Here is a 19881-nt window from a genome sequence, read left to right on the forward strand (position 1 = left end):
TTGCAGCACTTTTATGCTCTTTTTTTTTCCTTTTTTCATCGTTTTGTAATTCAGAATTGATGATCTTGTTTGGAATGTTGACAGTGCCTTGCGACTCTGGCTGCTGTTCTGGTGTTACTAAGACTGCTGTTGCTCTGTGCTCATGCCAAGTGTAGAATTTGGCTGACTTGGCTATATAATACATATTCGATACAAACATTGGCTATGAAGGCATATACACAAACATTCATACAAACCAAATACAAATTTCTTAGCAATTTTAAAATACAATTTTAAAAAATTCCAAATGTTTATTTATTTTATTTTGATCTCAATTGTTTGACAATGATACCTCCTCCTCGTCTGCTGTTATCTCTGGTTTAATTTTTAAACGTTTGGTTGTTTATTATGATATTGTTGTTGTTGTCTTTCTTTGCGTGTGTCCTTTAGATATAGCACCATTTGTAATTTATTTATATATTTTGTAGCTTAAAAATTTTTTAAGTAATTTGTCAACATTGATCTTTGCTTGCTCTTTGACATTACTTGGCTTCTTGAAAATTTATTTAAATATATAAATTAATATTGATATAGCACATTTTGTACGAAAAGATATCAATTCATCTTTTGAATAATCTGAACATTGTAATGTCTTTTAAGAAGAAGTTATCACTATTAGCTATAACACTATATGTTTCTTTTTACACTAAAGAATGGGTTTAATATAGTCCTTATTTAAAAATTGTCAACTGACTGTAGCTTATTCATTGAAAATTTTCCAGAGACTTGTTCATTCTCTAGAGGAGATTAACATAAATAATAATTAAATACTAATTTATTCATCAAAAACAATCCAGAGGATTGTGCATTCTCCAGAGGAGATGAAAATAAGTCTGCTGATAGCGACTTGAAACCTGCTTTTTAATATAATACAGAGTGCTATAGTCGCGTACGATACTCGTATATATTGCTGTGTATGATTCTATTAAAATTACATAAATTTATACAGTGAAAACTTACGTGAACAAACACTCATCACAACCCAATTTTTTGTTCGTCCAAGAGAGGTATTGAGGATCTTGACCAATTACAAGACCTGACACTAAAAAGCATTTTGAGCTTCGCCAAATGTTCCAGGTGATTTTAAACCCTGGATTTTTTCTCTATATATGGTAACACAATGGGCCAATAGGCCTAAGGGGATTGCCGGTATCTAACCTAACTTAAGAGAGGTATTGACCAAAAAGGGGTTCAGTTCTTTCAAATAATATAGAAAGAAGTATAGCTGCTCATCTAAAAGTTATGTCCTCTTGGAGAATTTGTGTTGTATCAAGTTTTGGGAGCTTCATTTTTGAAAAATCACGCTGGGATTACTAACTTAAGCACCTTTAAGTTTGTTAAAATGTAAAATGTGCCAATAGTTCAAGAGGTCACTTTATTAATGATTATCTAATGCCGCAATAAATTTATATATATAATATATATGAAATATAAAATTCTCAGATATGAAGGTATTATTTGTTAGATAGGTGGATAATACCTATCTATATAATGTAGAAAGTACCACTAGTATAAGTCACAGACAATTTGGTTTTTTTTTTTAATTTTACAGCATAAGTCTATTTTTATTAATTTATTAAAATTGTGATTTTAAATTAATAGTTAATTTTGCTCTCCAAATTTTAGAAGACTTTAAAAATACAAACTGATTTTAAAACTATCATGTTAATAACATAATATATACCTATGCCTTATTTTTGAAATGTTGTATTTTTTCATTACAGAATTCTCTTTCGCGTATCAATGGACGTTCCGATGTCTACGACTATCAATATTCAAAGCCGCCGATGGAGCCACCATCGTCGGCAACACCATCACCTGCAGTACTGTCGGCGGCTCAAATGAATGGCCATGTACCAAAAGTATTAACAACATTAATACCAACAAAATTAAGTCGAAAGCCGAGCATAGAACGAGAAATTCCTTTAACCTGCCTTAGATGTAGTCCTGCATTGGATTCTGGTGCGGGCAGTTCCCGATCAGACAGCCCGCATTCACATCAGCAAGTTACATGTGTTAGTCGTGCAAGCACTGGTCCATATTCACCATCGCCATCAAATTTTAGTGATGTTGGACCACCTGCGCCACCACCAAGAAATCCTACTTTATCTTCATCTGCGACTCCACCACCACCACCGCCTTCGAATCAACTATATAAACGTCGTTCACCAGCTACAACCCGCCCTGCTGCTATTACTCCAAATCCAACAAGGGGCACTTCTCCTGTTATACCACAAAATGGCATTAAAGCCCAACAACAATTGTCACAACAAATGAAAGCATTAAGTTTATACCAGTCCGGTGGTAGTGCTGTAGAACCGCCACCACCTTATCCTATAAATACTATAAATACCGTCGTAGTAACTACTTCTGCACCGCCACCAAGCTATACAGCCTCTATGCAATCGCGTCAATCACCGACGCAATCGCAATCAGATTATCGCAAATCCCCCAGCAGCGGAATATATTCTGCTACTTCAGCTGGTTCCCCTAGCCCAATAACCGTAACAAACAGTGCAATCCTACCATTGCAGGCAACAGCAGTTGCTCGACCACAGCCCCGCGCCTATCAAACGAGACAGCAGCCAATTATAATGCAGAGCGTTAAATCAACGCAGGTACAAAAGCCTGTGCTTCAGACAGCTGTAGCACCACAATCTCCGGTAACTACTTCGGCTTGTAATTCCCCTGTACACATCCTAAACGCACCACCTTCGTATCCACAGAAATCAGTTGCTGTTGTACAGCAGCAAGTGCAAGCACAACAACAATCTCCTCTGTTGGCTGGTGGAATGCCAACTACACTCATTACTTCTAAGCCAGTTCCGCCTACTCCTACTACGCCGCCACTTAATGGTGCAGTCGTGAATAAACCGCCTTGTATCGAACCACCGTCATATGCGAAGAGTATGCAAGCAAAAGCAGCGCAGCATCACCAACATCAACAGCAACAACAACAACAGCAGGCTGTTGTTGCCGCAGCTGTTGCAGCGCAGCAAGCACAACTGCGTGCTGCTGCTGCAGCTCTAGCTGCGCAACAAAAGCAAGCAATTGCAGCGCCACCAGTAAGTAGCCGACAATTACCGCCACCACCACCGTACCAGAGTACACGTGCGGCAGCACCACCACCACAAATAAATTCAGATAATAACAATATGGATATGGATATAAAAAGCAATGGCGGTTTGCATAATAACAATCCAAATATAAATTATAATTTAATTAACAATAATCATATAATGAATAGTAACCTGACAACAACGCCGCCGATACCACCCGCTAAACACAACGGTGGAAGCGGTGGTACAACAAGTTCGGGCAGTGGAGGAGGCTCTCCGGCAAATTCGGCATCAGTTGCTGGTGCGGGTGGTAAAGGCTCTGAAAATTGTAAAAAAATCAAACATGCCTCACCAATACCGGAACGCAAAAAAGTTTCTAAAGAGAAGGAAGAAGAGCGTAAGGAGTGTCGAATACGACAATATTCTCCACAAGCTTTTAAATTCTATATGGAACAACATATCGAAAATGTACTCAAATCCTATAAACAGCGCACGTTCCGTAAGAATCAATTGGAAAAAGAGATGATAAAAATTGGACTCTCAACGCAAACCCAAGTCGAAATGCGCAAAATGCTTAACCAAAAGGAGAGTAATTACATACGCCTGAAGCGTGCCAAAATGGATAAGAGTATGTTTGTAAAAATTAAACATATAGGCGTGGGTGCATTTGGAGAAGTATCTCTGGTGAAAAAAATTGATACAACAAATCATTTATATGCCATGAAGACGCTGCGAAAGGCCGACGTTTTAAAGCGGAATCAGGTAGCGCATGTGAAAGCAGAACGTGATATTTTAGCAGAAGCCGATAATAACTGGGTTGTTAAGCTGTACTACAGTTTTCAGGATAATGAAAATCTATATTTTGTGATGGATTATATACCAGGTAAACTGAAAATACAAATATTTTGTAATAACATGGATATATTTGATATGTATTCCTAAAACTTTTAGGTGGAGATCTTATGTCATTATTAATTAAAAAGGGTATCTTTGAAGAACCATTGGCTCGATTTTATATAGCAGAATTAACTTGCGCAGTAGAAAGTGTGCATAAAATGGGTTTCATTCATAGGTAGGCATTTAAAAATTACACACATATATATAATGAATGGAACAAATTTATAATGTCTTTACAGGGATATAAAACCTGATAATATACTCATCGATAGAGACGGTCACATAAAACTAACTGATTTTGGATTGTGTACTGGTTTTAGATGGACACATAATTCAAAATATTATCAAGAAAATGGTAAATATAAATGATAATATTAAGTTAAAAATTAACATTAATTAATATATATATATTTTTAGGAAATCATTCTAGGCAGGATTCTATGGAGCCTTGGGAGGAGTACTCAGAAAATGGTCCAAAACCAACTGTGTTGGAAAGGTAAAATTAAGTCGTTTTAAATAATAAAATATTCGAGTTATTCAGTCTATTCCTAAAACAAAAACTATGAACTGAAACGATTGTAAATTACATTTAAAATATTTAAAAATAGTTAATTTTTTAAATCTCAGAGTTGTGTTTCTTCTCTTTGTTTCTCTTCCCTTTTCTTTTTTTATTCTCTTCTCTTTTCGAGAGTCGAGTTGAATTTTGCTTTAAATATAATCAATAAAATAATTCATCAAACCTAATTGTATTATGTATAGAATGAAGTCACAAGACGAACAGCAATAGAGCTATATGCTTCATTCATTATAATAAATCCAAATGAAAAGATTGAAACAAACAATTACTTGCTTGTACTGCGCTTGTTGAAAGAGGTAAACCACGCTTTATCGTCTGTAAGGACTTAGGAATATAGCTCTATTCCCTATGCTGTCGCCCATCTGTTTTTATGTCCAAATGCACACAAAAATTTGAGTCCTATTGATTTATGACTCTGTTCCATAAGCGTGACAAGATTCTTTTATTAGATTGGTTTTAATATTGTGTTCATCCTTTTCCTCCATTCTTACCTTATACTTCCTCACTTAATGACACAAAATGTTCTATAATTATAATTAGAAAATTATTATTATTAATAATGGAGAAGATTATACAAAGCGACTCTGGTGGTCTATTGTGATAAATTCGGTTGTTTTTACTGTTCATTTGGCTTTGAACTAACGTGAGCTTTATTGACTATTATAAACTGAAAAAATGGACAACAGACTTGTCATCCAGATAAATAACCCTCTTTTCCGCTCAATTTGGAAAACTCACAGAGGCTTTACATCTGAACAATATTAAAGCGTTATTATCTATTTTACAAAAATGACAAATAATGGTCTCTTAAAAGTCCATTTTTTTGATATGGTATCTTAACCTGTACTGTCCTCTCACAATATTTCGTTCCTTCAGAAGTCCAGATACCTAACTTTTTCTATATGTACCAATTTAAGAGTATCTTTCTAAAAATCATATTTTTTAAATTTATTTTAGGAGGAGAATGCGTGATCACCAAAGAGTTTTAGCACATTCACTTGTAGGCACCCCAAATTATATAGCACCTGAAGTTTTGGAACGTAGTGGGTACACGCAACTTTGTGATTGGTGGAGTGTGGGTGTTATACTCTATGAAATGTTGGTCGGTCAGCCACCATTTTTAGCAAATACGCCTGTTGAAACGCAGCAAAAGGTAAAATATAATATATTTATAAACTAAAAATTGGTAATAATTTGTTTTTGTGTTTCATATTTTAGGTAATAAATTGGGAAAAAACATTAAATATACCGCCGTTGCCAATGTTAACACGAGAAGCAACAGATTTAATAAAACGTCTATGCTCGTCTGCCGATAAACGTTTAGGTAAAAATGCGGACGAGGTAAAAGCGCATGATTTTTTCAAAGGCGTCGATTTTGCGGATATGCGTAGACAAATTGCACCATATATTCCAAAGATTGAACATCCAACAGATACATCAAATTTCGATCCCATTGATGAGGATAAAATACGTTCGAATGACTCAAATCTAAGCGGTGATGATTTTAATTTAGCAGATAAACAGTTCCATGGATTTTTCGAATTTACATTTAGAAGATTTTTTGATGATAGACTTAATCCTGATATGATGGATGATCAATCCCCGGTTTATGTATAAGTATATTAAAATAACAAAATGAAACAAAAAACTACAGCATAATAGGTAGGGTGCAGATGGTTTAGCGGATTATAAATAGTTATTTTTATTTGATTAAAAACGTATATGGTATGCATGTACAGAGGTAGATACACAACAGTTTTGTGTACCGCATGTACAAATGGAATAGGCGGTACCTGTACTCTTTTAAAAAGTGCACATAGTTGCAACATTTATAGTCAATTTAAATAATTCAATACATTTAAGTACTGTAACGTTTTTCCATTTTGTACTCATAAGTGAATTAATGAAATTGTCGCAAAAAAATTAATAAATAAATAAATAATTCAAAAACTTTTTTTAACAAAATTATCCAAACATTATTATATTATTTTTTATAACAAAATCTTTAATAACAAAAATTAGAAAAATAAACACCCACCGCTTAAAAAATGGAAAACTTTGTTAAAAAAAAAAACAAACTAAGAATTTTTGTAATATAAAAAAAATTGTATTTTTAGTTATAATTTTAATTTAAATATTTAAATAATAAAAACTTATGTTAATAGCTTATTTTATTAATTTTTATTCTTTCTTAAAATTAGTGAAATTAATTGCCAAAAATAATACAAATATAAAGGTTTATAAAAATTAATAAGAGGAAACCTTTTAATTTATTGGTGGGCAACACTTAACTATGTTGAACTATTTGATTTTAATAATATTAAAAATAAATAAAACAAATGAACTGATAATAAAATTATAAACTCAAAATATATTTAGTCATATTACTATGATTACATTTTATACTATATATACATAGTTACATATAAAACAATTGTATACATTTATATGTATATATACATATTAAAAACAAATAATATAAGGTAATTTTTTTTAATAATTTATTCAATTTTATGTAAATGAAATGAAAGTTGTAATATGTTAATTAGTTAGATACTTTAAAAACAATTTTAAAACGCAGCCAATTGTAAAGAAAACAAAAATTTTAAAAATATATGTATTGTTGTGTAAATTTTTTTTTTTTGAAGGGATATAACAAATTAAAAGTATAATAATTTTTTATGTTTTATAATTTATGTTAATATATGAACTTAATTATAAATTATATCAATTTTTATTTCAGTTTAAATTCTTTATAATTTTTAGTTTTTTTTTTTTTGTAAAGTAATTCAAATAATGTCAAAAACGGTACATAGGATATATAATAATTTTGTTATTGTTTTATTTATAAATGCAAGAAAAGCAAATTGAAATACTTATATAGTTATAATTGCACTTTAACTTAAGAACAGTTTAGTATGAAGTCTATTTCAGCAGGCTGAATAGCAAATATTTTATAAAAACTAAGAACAATAATTTAATTAAGCTAAACTGTTATAAATTTTACTCTTCTTTTAGAAACAACGTAACAATTTTGGTAACTATTTTTATTAAAAAATACACAAAAGCCTTTATTTAAATAACAAAGATATTATTAACAGAAAATGAACTCAAAACAATCAAGCAATAAAATAATTATATTATATTAGTTTCTAAAATATAGAAATTTGGAATATTATAAAAGTATTTAAATAATATAAAAAATCTAAAAAATCATATCGCATTAAAAAAATTTAATGATTTATATACGAAGTGAAAGAGAGGTAGTGGATGTATTTTATAAGTTATTATTCTAATGTTTTTTGTAAGAATATTAAATATTAGTTAAACAATATCATATATGTTATATTGTATTTAAATTAGTGCTTCAAAGCGTTCGAAGATTACTTCGAGTCTACTCGAATTCGATGGTATGTGCGTTAGATGTTCGAATATCTACATCGAATATTCGTACATTTTTAAATAAATACTAGAATGCCAAATACTAGAGAAAATGCTCAAAACTTCGAATAACTGAGATAATATTTAAAGCACTAATTAAAAATATGTATTTATAGAATTAAACGAAATGTTTTTTAAGAAAACCTTAGTAATTTAATTAGATATTGTTTTTTATTAACAATTATTTCATTTTTTTATATTATTCGCATAACCGTTAAAATTTAAATTTGTCGATGCAGTTTGTCCTAAAGGAAGCAAGGTTTATTTTGGCCTTATAAAGCAGAATTATTGTGATATATTAACTAAAAATTGTTTAAATTTTTCATGTAAGAGCTATAGGTTAATATTGATCGCCCTGATAGCACAATGCATTCATTAGTTCTGTTATGATACACGGGAATTAAATTCTACTAAGGTCTGATATAAAAATACACCTTAAAAAAGATTTGTTGGTGTTGTTTCGGCTATAGAGCTTCAAGCACTCATTAGATTAGTAAAAAAAAACGCCTTCTAAAAAATGTAGGTAAGCTTAGTTCTATCTGGTGTCGCTAGGGACCAATTGCAATTGGTCTACGCATGGCTTAAAGCCAGCCAGATCGATTGATTTATATTCTTTTTCAGTTTTTTGCTTGTTCAATTTTCTTAACCATTTTAAGGAAATTAATGTTAAGTATATGATACTATTAGAATAAAAATTGAAAATTTGTGGATCAGTGCTGAACAATGATGTATAAAAATAAATATTTTATTAAAGCAAGAATTTAGACTAATTGAAAAATAATTATATTTTGCTTCAGTAGAATCTATTTTGTTTTACAAACTTGTTACGTTGTTAAAATTATTAGAATTATATCTATTGATTGATTATAATTTAAAAAAAAACATAACATATATAAAAACAACTAAATTAAAGTAACCGTATAAGCTGGTCTTATAATTCTATTATATTAATTTTCAATTAATTTATACATATTTGTGTTTTTTAAAATAAATATATTGCTAATTAAAGGTTGCTATATAAGTTTATATTCAAATATAATATTAACAGAGTTCTCACTAAAAGAAGAGAAAAACTGTATCATCAAAATCAATTGAAGTTGCAATTAAAATCTTCATATCTTTTTTAAATTAATTTTTTTTTATTAATTTTTTATAGTAAATATATTTTTGTTTTGTTAAAAATAATATCCTTTTTTTAATATTTAATCGTAATAACAACAACACATATATTTATTTGTTTCATAAACAAATCTATGTATACTAATTTCTGTTACAAACCTTGCTGCGAATCTTTAATATTATTAATATACCTTTTAATAATTTATATATATATAAATATATATATTTAAAACATAATTGTAAGCAAAATTGTTTATGAGGTATAAATTTAGTACTAATTTAGTTTAAAATTAAAGTTATTTTTTTTTTATATAATATAATATAATTTCATTTCTATAAAAGTATATTTTTATAATAATATACGAATTACTTAGTTGTTGTTCATAATTTTATATTTTTATTTTATTTCGTTGTGTATAAAAAAGATAATGAAATTAGTTGATGAAAATCATATATTTAAATATAAAATTTGAAAAAAAAAATTTTTTATTGTTTGAAATGAAATATGAAGAATAAATGTATTATTTTTAATAAAAGAAAAGATAGAAAGATTTTTGATAGAAAAGTACTTCGTAAGCTCTTTGATCTTGTAAGAGTCAGCGTCGATTATCACATCCGAATGAACTACAAGCTATACGGCCTTTATCATGATATTGATATAATTCAGCAAATTAACCGGCTTCGCTAGCTTCAGGAAAGATGTCTTTGAAAAGTTAATCGAAGAAAGAAGGCGCAGAGGTACACTGTCACGAGACTGGAGAAGGTGAGCACGCAGCAGAGGTGTCTGGAGCGAAGTTCTGCATTTGACCGAAACCCGTTAGCTGATTGTTATGGTCAATGCAGTAAGATAGAGACTTTTTGCGAGAAATATTAGATAAATACTTTATTATTTATTAAATTGCAATGAAAACACAATCTTAGTAAAGACATTAATTACGTGTAAAATGTTGACTTATGTCCAATGTTATGCCACGAAAGAACAAAGAATATTTCAGAATTGTTACCTCCACAAGAGTTGGTACTATCATGTTATCACGTTATATCTCTCATGTTAACTATTAACTAACTATCTTGGTAAAGAGCTAAAGAAAATTTTTTGTATAACTCTCTGGCTCCCTACGGAAAAAGTATTAAATTTGGAGAAGGTTTATAATAAAAACTATTATAATAAATTTTTCAATTTTTTTATATATGCGTATAAATAATGTCTACAATATATGTAACATATATAGTCGTTGCGGATTTTTTATTCACATAAAATGATGAAATCGGTAAATGTAATACTGCTTTTTAATATAAATCTTATATTGTTATTAAAATAATTGTTATAAGTAACTCCAATTACTTTCAGTTTGTTTTTAAAACAAAAAAATTATCAATTATGTGGCAGCATTCTAATTTTTTTATACCGCTAACTGTACTAAATTCGAACAACGCAACTCAATAGAAAGAGACAAAACAATACTTAACATAATTATATTAATAGCAATATTTAAATAATTAATTAAGTAAATCACAATTTCACAATTGCTTTAGTTTTAGGGAATTGAAACAAAAGTTATAAATATTAAATAGCTGGTTTAATTGATTTTATAACTAAAATATTTCAAAATAAATTTTTTATTAAAGAAAGAGACAACAAGTTATGATGATGGCTGCTAAGCACATAATTCGAACATAAAACTGAAACACCGCAAAGGTGCATTTGCGCGTGTGTATAAGTTTTAAAAATAATTCATATATCAACAGAGACCAATATAATTGCTAATAAATAATGTTATCGTGTTAAGAATTGAGTTATATATCAAAAAAAATATTTCTAAATTATGTTTATAATTAATTTTATATTTTTCCTTTGTTATTTCTATATTTTTGAACAAATACAAGATTTTATTTTAATGTAAATTATATTATAATAATTATTAATGTTTTTTAATCTCTTAATAACAAGTCTAATGCCAATGTAATTTCTTTTGGTAGGGACCAGGGATTATGTGCCTACCAATTTGTTTTCCATTCAATAATATTGGGGATTCCAATATTCGAACAATATAATTCTAACCACTACAACTTATAGAATATTTGATGAATTCATTATTGCAATTGGATTCCTTTTTAATGTTAATAGATTTACGTTATTAATACAGCTTTATGGTGTCACATCATGAAACAAATATATCATCCATTTGGATTGTTAGCTTTCGTTGGTGGAAAAATATAACTAGCTTTGTTCAAAAGTAATAATATTAGCAACAAATTCGTGGCTGAATATTTTGTCCTCACTGCTGTAATCATATCCTTAAATTGTAATTTTTTACCTTTGAAGTCTTACAAAACCTAACCCTTGCCTTGGTGTCTCTACTCCAACCATGACACTGAATATTTTTTAAATGGCCGGTATAGGCAACATAAAGACAACTTTATAATGGAGAAGAGGTACTCAGACTTTCGTTTATTATTCGGACAAAAAGGATTGACTTTTGCAAATAGTTATGACTTAACTGAACTCGGATTAATATGATCTTTTTCATAGCTAAATGATATTATTCAATCTTTCTCTTTTGAATTAGTGCCCTATCCGAAATTTCGCAACACATTGGAACCAGTTGACCCCTAGTTACTTCTTATTCATACATAAACCTAGCATGCATTATTTATGAACGTGATCGCATCTACATTCTTCTACCCTATTAAGTGCCATTAAATGAGATGGAGAGTATTTAAAGAAGAAATTTGATTTTTAATTTTCTTCCAGCAGAAGAATATAATTAATCAAAATCTTTTTAAAAATTTTTTACAAATTTTTTGTTTACTTTAGCCATCTATATCTTTCAATAATCCCTGGTATTACTATACTATTAAAAGTTTTATATAATCTAATTATTTTTACAATTTTTAATATGTATACTAATATGTAAACTATATATACAATTTGTTTTTAATAATTATATATATATATAATAATTTATTATGCAAATGTAACATTAATAATTAATTATAAACATATCATGAATTATGTATTTAAATATTCAATAATAATATTTAATTTAAATGCATCATTTTCTAATTACAAAAAAGTAGTAAATGCTTATTCGAAATCGCGGCAAACCTCCATATAGTATATAACAGTGTAGTATTCGAAGTCGAAAGCCTAATTTTTTTGCCTGACAACAAATTGCTTGCTTATAACCTTCATTTCGACTACTGCCAAGTACGAAAGTGGTTGTGTTTTCTAAACGTGAAATAAATCTGTGGAATCATTTTATTTTTTAAACACTTTTTAATACTAACGTTGTAAATTTTCGTTTAAAACAAGTCATTTATTGAACAATTATCGAAGAATACTAATATATTGCATACAATATACTGTTAAAGAATATACTGTTAAATTAAAATGGCCGACAATAGCAATATTAGTAAATTTGATGTTAAACTACAAGCTTTGATTTTAAGAAACCCCCATCAGTGTCCACTATGTCAATTATATTATCATCGCAAAAACGTAAGTACTGTAAATATTTTTAATTCATTATTTATGAAAAGTTATTCTATTCCTTTGCGCAATAGTAAAATGCGCAAATATAAGTACACAAAATGGCGGTACCGTTAGCTACGCAGCTAAATAGCGGTTGTAGGTACAGCATTGCCAGACATTGACTGTAGACATGTTTTATTGCAATATAATTATAGTTAAATATAGCTTAATTGTTATACAAAAGAATTTTATATATATTACTAAAAACTTATTTTATTTATATTAATAATTTAAACTCTATAATTTGATAGTGTAAAATAAAGTTTTTTTTTTAAAATGAGGTTAGGTTGAAATTTCTATGGAAATTATAATTCTATACGTAGTCGTAGGGAGCGTCCAGAATATATTGAATCAAGATTTCTTAATTGGTGTGTCGTTTTATTTTTAATATAGATCGAAATAGAAATTCTAAAATAAAGAAATAATATTTTTAAATAAAAAAAAATAAATAAATTGTAAAATTATAGTTTTATTAATATATAAAAATTATATAATTACACACATATATTAATTTCATTTAGTTAATACTGTGCTGTTATCTTTCTTAAAAAAAATATTAATAATAATATTAATGATTAATTTTAAAATAGCATAAAATCCAATAATGGCATAAAATAATTAATTAAAATGTTAATTATTTTTCTTTCTATTCAAACAAAAAAAAAGCACCACAGAATATAATCCAAAATTGTTTTTTTATGTAGATCTTTATATTTAACTATTTTATCTATATCTATATAATATTAATTAAAATATAAGACATAATACTGACTTAGATGAATCTAGCTCGCTAGGTATAAAGCCTATATGTTCACATCGCTCTCCCCTGATTACTGAAATGAAGCTTGGAATGGTGGTTTTAGTGAATTCAAGTCTTACAGACGTGGTACTAATATTTGTAGTAATATTATTTCTTAAATTTTTTAATTGTTCAGTAATTTTAAACAAGGAGTACTCCACGATTCTTGAGTTTATTCTATACTTGGCATAACTTTAAAATATATTCGAGTCTACTAATGTTTCAATATATTTATCTATCTATCTACCTTTGTTAGAGAAAAATACATTTTTGAACTATTTGAAATTTATATTATATCATACCTTTTGGCAGGATATGCAGAGATGTGGTCATGAATTTTCATTCTTCACCTGTATCATCTTATTTCCATATGATAGTCATTCTCCTAGTAACTGTTGCCATCGCAAGAACTTAACGTTAAGCTTTAATTCTTGTATAGTCTAATAAAACATGAAAGTTTTATATCTTATTTCTGATTTTTCACCACGTAAACTGTATTTTTTATATTAATAGATAATAAATTCTATTTAACTTAATTATTCACACATTAATAAACCTATTTTGTACTTTACTATAAGATCTGTATCTGTACAGATATTTGAGTCTAACCTCGTAGTAACTGTTTCGATCTTTAAGTCGAAACATTTCGTTGGAAATGTGTGCGTTTATAAGTGTCTTCTAAAAGCGAAAGATATCTAAATCGAGACTTGTAGCATATTCTCAAATAATATTTCAGTAACATATTATAGCATTACTCTCCTTTTTGTACAAATATTTAAGTCTACCCTTCTAGTAACTATTTCTATCTCTAACTCAAAACATTCTCTTGTAGAGGTGTCAGTGTGGCATGTGTTCAGGAATAGAGAGAGACCTAAGTCAAGACTTGTAGCATAATTTAGTTTAAATATTAGCGTGACTTATTGTAGTATTACTCTTAATTCTGTACACAATATTGAGTCTACCCAATCAGTGACTGTTTCTATCTTTAGGTCAAAACACTTCCTTGGAAATGTGTACGTATATAAGTCAGAACTTATAGCACGATCAACACTGTTATTTTCGTAACAGTTTACCCTGTTATTGTTATACCCTGTTATTCTGTCCTTTTAGACTTTGACTTTTTGTAGCTGTCTGTGTAATAAGCCATTATTAATGTAGCTTTGGTATGATAACTTAAGTTATATTTTTGAAGAAACGAAATTACTTTCCGGACAACCTAATAACATATTATAATATTGAAATTTTACATAATAAATAATATATACTAATATATTAATTTATACAAACCTTTAGGCCCTCATCGAACATATAGATTTATGCTCAAGCGTTAATGATTATAAGAATCGTGAAGAGATTTATACGAAAAATATCATAGCACTTGAAGAGGAAGCTAAAAGTATGGCTAGTAAAGGTCTTTGTTATTGTTGTGCTGAAACGCTGAATTTGCAACATGTAAGTGTATAAAATAATATGTTATTTATATATATATTTGCCACTTATAACTTATTTATTATATCTACTCTTACATCCATTACTTAAACGTCCACAGAAAGGTATAATTCCTTGTAATCTATGTAAAAAATGCTTCTATACACGCGCTGGATTTGAGCGCCATGTCTTCACATCGCATTTTACAGACGATACATTTTTATGCGAAATATGTGGGGATCACCTACGGTCAAAAGTTTTTTTTAAACTGCACTTGGATCAGCATAAGATATTAGGCACGGCACACGTATGTGAATATTGTAAACAACAGTTTGTACGAGTCAACCATTTCCAACGACACATCACTTATTCCCAATGTGCCATACGACATGGTCACTTTAAATGCATAAAGTGCCAGACATCATTTACTGATCTAAACAGTTTAAAGCTGCATAAAAAGGAGCATACGGATAACCAAGCCAAACAGACTAAGTTTGTGTGTAGGTACTGTGAGAGAACATGTCCTAATAAGTTTACACTTAAGTAAGTTAACAAAATTCATTTGTTTAAATTTAAGTTAAAATTTAATTATAATTATTTAAGAATACATGAAAGGATCCACACAAAGGAGCTACCTTTTGTTTGCGATACGTGTTCGAAATCCTTTAAGTCGCTTCGTGAAGTAAAAGTACATAGACGTTATCATACCGGAGAAAAACCCTATGAATGCCCAAGTGTAAGTATTGAAAATACATTTCGTGAAAATATGCTTAATAATAAACTTTTTTAATGAATTTCTTTTAAAAGTGTCTAAAATGTTTCACAACAAAGGAAGTACTCAACCGACATAAAAAGGTACATACCAATGATCGCAAATATGTGTGTAATATGTGCGAGAAATCCTTCATACAGCACGTCCATCTCAAATTGCATGCCAAGCAACATGATGGTCCACATAAGTGTCAGATTTGCTCGGCTACATTTAAATTTTATACAACGTAAGTAAATAATAATTTCAAAATAAATTATTTATATACCTATTGGGGTAGATAACAGGTAAAAAAAGATTAGGGAGCCCATTGGCGCTAAAGTGAAATAATAAGGGCGCTATATACTGGTGTGACAAATAAGCGGGCCCTTGATATAATACACCGACAAATATGGTTCACAGTAAAGATCAGTCCGGTGAATATTTTTACATATACTTTTTCTAAAGTATAGCAATACAAGAGAACTAGCGAAAAGAGAGATACAGGAGAACTAGCGTCTCTAGAGAACTAGGTTCTACCTAAATACATCTATGTATTAACAAATAGTGAATATTTATGGTAAAGGAATTGTCTTAGTATATTTATAGTTATAGTGTCTTAGTATTTATATTATAGTTATATTATAAAAATTTAAATTGCTTATTTTTTTACATTTTCAGTTTCACAAAACATTTAAAAAGTCATAACAGTACTGTAGAATGAAACACTTAAGTGGCAGTAAACTGTATTATAACAATCACATCATCACCTTAGTTTTAACATCTATTAAAACAATCACGTCATCACTTTAGTTTCAACATCTATAGTAACACTTCATTGTATATATTGTAAATATTGTAATTTTGCATGTAAATATTGTGTTTGCCTTAATTACTACACTTTTTTTAGTAGTGTATGCATGTTCTCATTGGTTTAAAGTTAGTTTTAGATACTCTAATTACTATCATTCATTACTTACTAATGCAATTACTGTAGTTAAGTACTAGATTACTGTAACTTACTTCATTGTTTAAAGTAGCTTTATATATATTCCCATTAGTTTTAATTTAGTTTGAAATAACAACTACTTTTAGTCATTAATTACTTACATATTACTAATACAGTTACTATAATTAAGTACTACATTACTTTAAATTACTACATTGTTTAAAGTAGCTTTTATATATATTCCCATTAGTTTTAAGTTAGTTTGAGATAATAACTACTTTAAGTCATTACTTACTAAGACAATTACTTAAATTAATTACTTTCAAATGCATTAAATGTTTCGTATAATCAACAAAAGAATTAATTCTTATATAGTTAATAGTTATAATATAGCTATTAACTATACATATTTAATTAAAATTCAATTTTTATTAATTTAAATTAATTTAAATGATATACATTTTGTATATAAAATTAATTCATTTCCTTAGTCAATAGGTTGAAGTGAAATAAAATTGTAATTTATATCAAATAAGTTTCAAGCATAATTTTATTTTATATTTAGCATTTTTAATTTAGAATAAATACTTTCTTTTATAAGTTTTTTTAGTGATTTATTACGGGAATAAAATTTAATAATTGAATTATATATACCTATAATTGGCTTTCACTATATAGTGTCAGAAGTTGCAATTAGCAATTAAAAATAATTAAGAATAATAATTTTTAATTATTTTTTAATAAACTAAAAATAAATGTGATGAATATGTAAAAAAAATAATAATAATGAAATAAATTTAATTAAATATAATACTTTACAAAATTATTATTTAGTTATTAATTTTGCAGCATTAATATATATTTTGTATAAATATTAAATTATTTGCTTATATATAGTCGATAACTAAAGTAAATATTTTAATGAGTTTTAACTAGTTAAATTATTAAATTGAGTAACTAGTTAAATTGTTTTTTAGTTATAAATATAATTACGTTAATTAATTACTTGAGAAAATATGGCAGGCTCGCCTATAACGTTATGTTTCATACTTTATTTGTATGAATAATGGCAGATGAATTTAGATATTTGTACCATTCATATCTATGATGAATAGGCTAGTTCTTATTATTTAAAAGTGATACTGTAAGTACCTATAAGTGTTCCAATCCTCCGTTTATGTTGTAAAATTAATATTAGTTTCATCTAACATATTAGATCTAATATGAATCTAATATATTAATATTAAAATATATTAAACTAATATATTAATATATTATATATTAGAAAGAATTAACTTTCTTATATAGTTAATTGTTATAATATAGCTATACACTATACATAGTTAATTTAAATTCAATTTTCATTAATTCAAATTAATTTAATCTAATATAATATATTAGATTTATATTAGATCTAATATAAAATTTCTATAATCAAAATTTATTTAACTTAACTTATATTTAAAATAAATGCATAAACATAAATTACATTAATGTACTCAGCTTTTAATACATTAATTAATATTTAAGATTTAAATAATATATTTTATTTAATTTTTAATAGATCCTTAGCTAAAAGGTGAAATTAAAAAATAAATAAATAAAAAATCAGCTTATAAAATAAGCTTATTAACGTAATTAACTTTTTAATGTTACCACGTTCTTATTTATAAATATTAATATTAATTTCATTAAAATTAATTAATAATTAATTAGTTAATAATAAATAGTTAATATTAATTATAATTTATTAGTATTATTTATCTTTACTTAACATATATGTACTACAATTTAATGCATAGTTAAATAATGTAAAAAAAATAATTTAAATAATAATTATTACATTTAGTGCAAATTATATCGTAACTAATTTAACTAATTGGGAATATATATATATATATATATATATATACATCGTTACACTTAAGATTTAAAAATTTTGAGATTTTATATAATAATGATGTAAACCACTACATAATATATTAAATAATAATGTATAAATTATATATATTATATATTATAAATAAAGCTTTATTATTTCAAAATGTTTAAATTGGGTTTTATATAAATTAGAAATACAACTTTTAGAATAATAATTGTTTATAATATTTCTACATTCTTGTTTTTCATAAAAATGTATCATTTATAATGTAATATTTAGAATAAAATTTAATTATAGTAATATTTCTACACTGTTTTATGTACATTTTCCTCATTAAAATTTATTATTTACAATGCATCAACAATTATGTACAATGTTTATTATATAACATATAGACTGAAGTAATATTTTAACACTACTTTATATATAATTTATTCATAGAAGAATGTTCAAAATATTGTCAATCTAAAATACTGTAAATTGATATTGATAAATTTTGTTATTACACTCCTTTACATATTATATATGTATATATATTTTATATTATTAGACTGGAATAATAAAAATATATGTTATAAAATATATACTATATTATTAAATTATCTCCATTAATTTTATAGATTTTTATAATTAATTTTAAGATTAATACATTTGGTGCTGCATTTCATCACTGGCAGGAGCGTCATATGATGCAAAATATGGTGTGTTCTCAAATAAACCGCAATAAGTGGATAAATCTAGTAAGAAAACAGTCTAAGATACCTGATAACTAATATACCAGAAGTCTGGTTAGGTTAAAATTGCAGCCTTATGAACCAAAGCTACTGTGTCCCAAATGATCACCTGTCAAACTAGTGGCTTAAATTGCTCGTGTTGTTGAAAATTGCAGCAAAATATTAGGTTTCCCGCTATCTAATGAGCAAGTTTTGAAAAAAGAAAACAAGTTTACTGTAATTTGAGCAAGCTTAGATATCCGACGAAACTTATTTGTATTTCCTTTTACTTTTCATTATTAATTTATTATTCGTTTATTAAAAGAAACACTTACTTTCTGTTATACAAATGTGTTTAGTATTATTTTATTGTTAAAAAAATAAATATATACATATTTTTATAATGAAATTTTATTTGATTATTAGTAAATTTGATTTATTCAGAAACGTTGTTTTATTCAGAATTAATTAATTGTTTTTATTCAGAATTCAGGAATTAACTCTTTGATTTTATTAATATTTATTAAAGTAACCAGCTTTTTTCCAATATATTTAATGAACACTCAAACTTTAACCAATTAGTAACCAAACGAAAAAAATAACTGTAATATGCCCTTTTTTGAAATAAATATACATTAGTGACAATAATTTAAATACAAAAATTTTTTAATAAAAATTAATTTAAATATATAGAA

General features: G+C 27.2%; 2 protein-coding genes across 6 annotated transcripts; both read left to right on the top strand.

Moving 5' to 3' along the window:
- Positions 1-1756: 1756 nt before the first annotated feature.
- Positions 1757-6535, top strand: LOC119680112 (serine/threonine-protein kinase Warts; the record flags this gene model as incomplete). Its single annotated transcript, XM_038092785.1, is given in 6 exon segments — positions 1757-3981; positions 4050-4170; positions 4235-4350; positions 4413-4491; positions 5530-5725; positions 5791-6535. Coding segments are annotated over 6 exon segments (3136 nt in total), but the record flags the coding sequence as incomplete, so codon positions are not given.
- A 5913-nt stretch (positions 6536-12448) lies between these two features.
- Positions 12449-19511, top strand: LOC119686269 (protein suppressor of hairy wing-like). Of its 5 annotated transcripts, none has more exons than XR_005252902.1 (7): positions 12449-12634; positions 14760-14918; positions 15016-15437; positions 15498-15630; positions 15702-15892; positions 19115-19213; positions 19258-19511. XR_005252902.1 is itself a non-coding variant. In XM_038100811.1 (6 exons), the coding sequence occupies exons 1-6, from the start codon at positions 12527-12529 to the stop codon at positions 19101-19103; spliced, it is 1023 nt and encodes a 340-aa protein (XP_037956739.1). In that variant the 5' UTR covers positions 12449-12526; the 3' UTR covers positions 19104-19511. The 5 variants fall into 5 exon arrangements, 3 of the variants coding, with proteins under 3 accessions (XP_037956739.1, XP_037956737.1, XP_037956738.1); XR_005252903.1 differs by having other exon boundaries at positions 19267-19511; XM_038100811.1 differs by having other exon boundaries at positions 19094-19511.
- Positions 19512-19881: the final 370 nt, after the last annotated feature.

This window comes from Teleopsis dalmanni, chromosome 2, assembly GCF_002237135.1.
Source record: "Teleopsis dalmanni isolate 2A chromosome 2, ASM223713v2, whole genome shotgun sequence".
In the NCBI taxonomy this organism is placed as follows: Eukaryota; Metazoa; Arthropoda; class Insecta; order Diptera; family Diopsidae; genus Teleopsis; species Teleopsis dalmanni.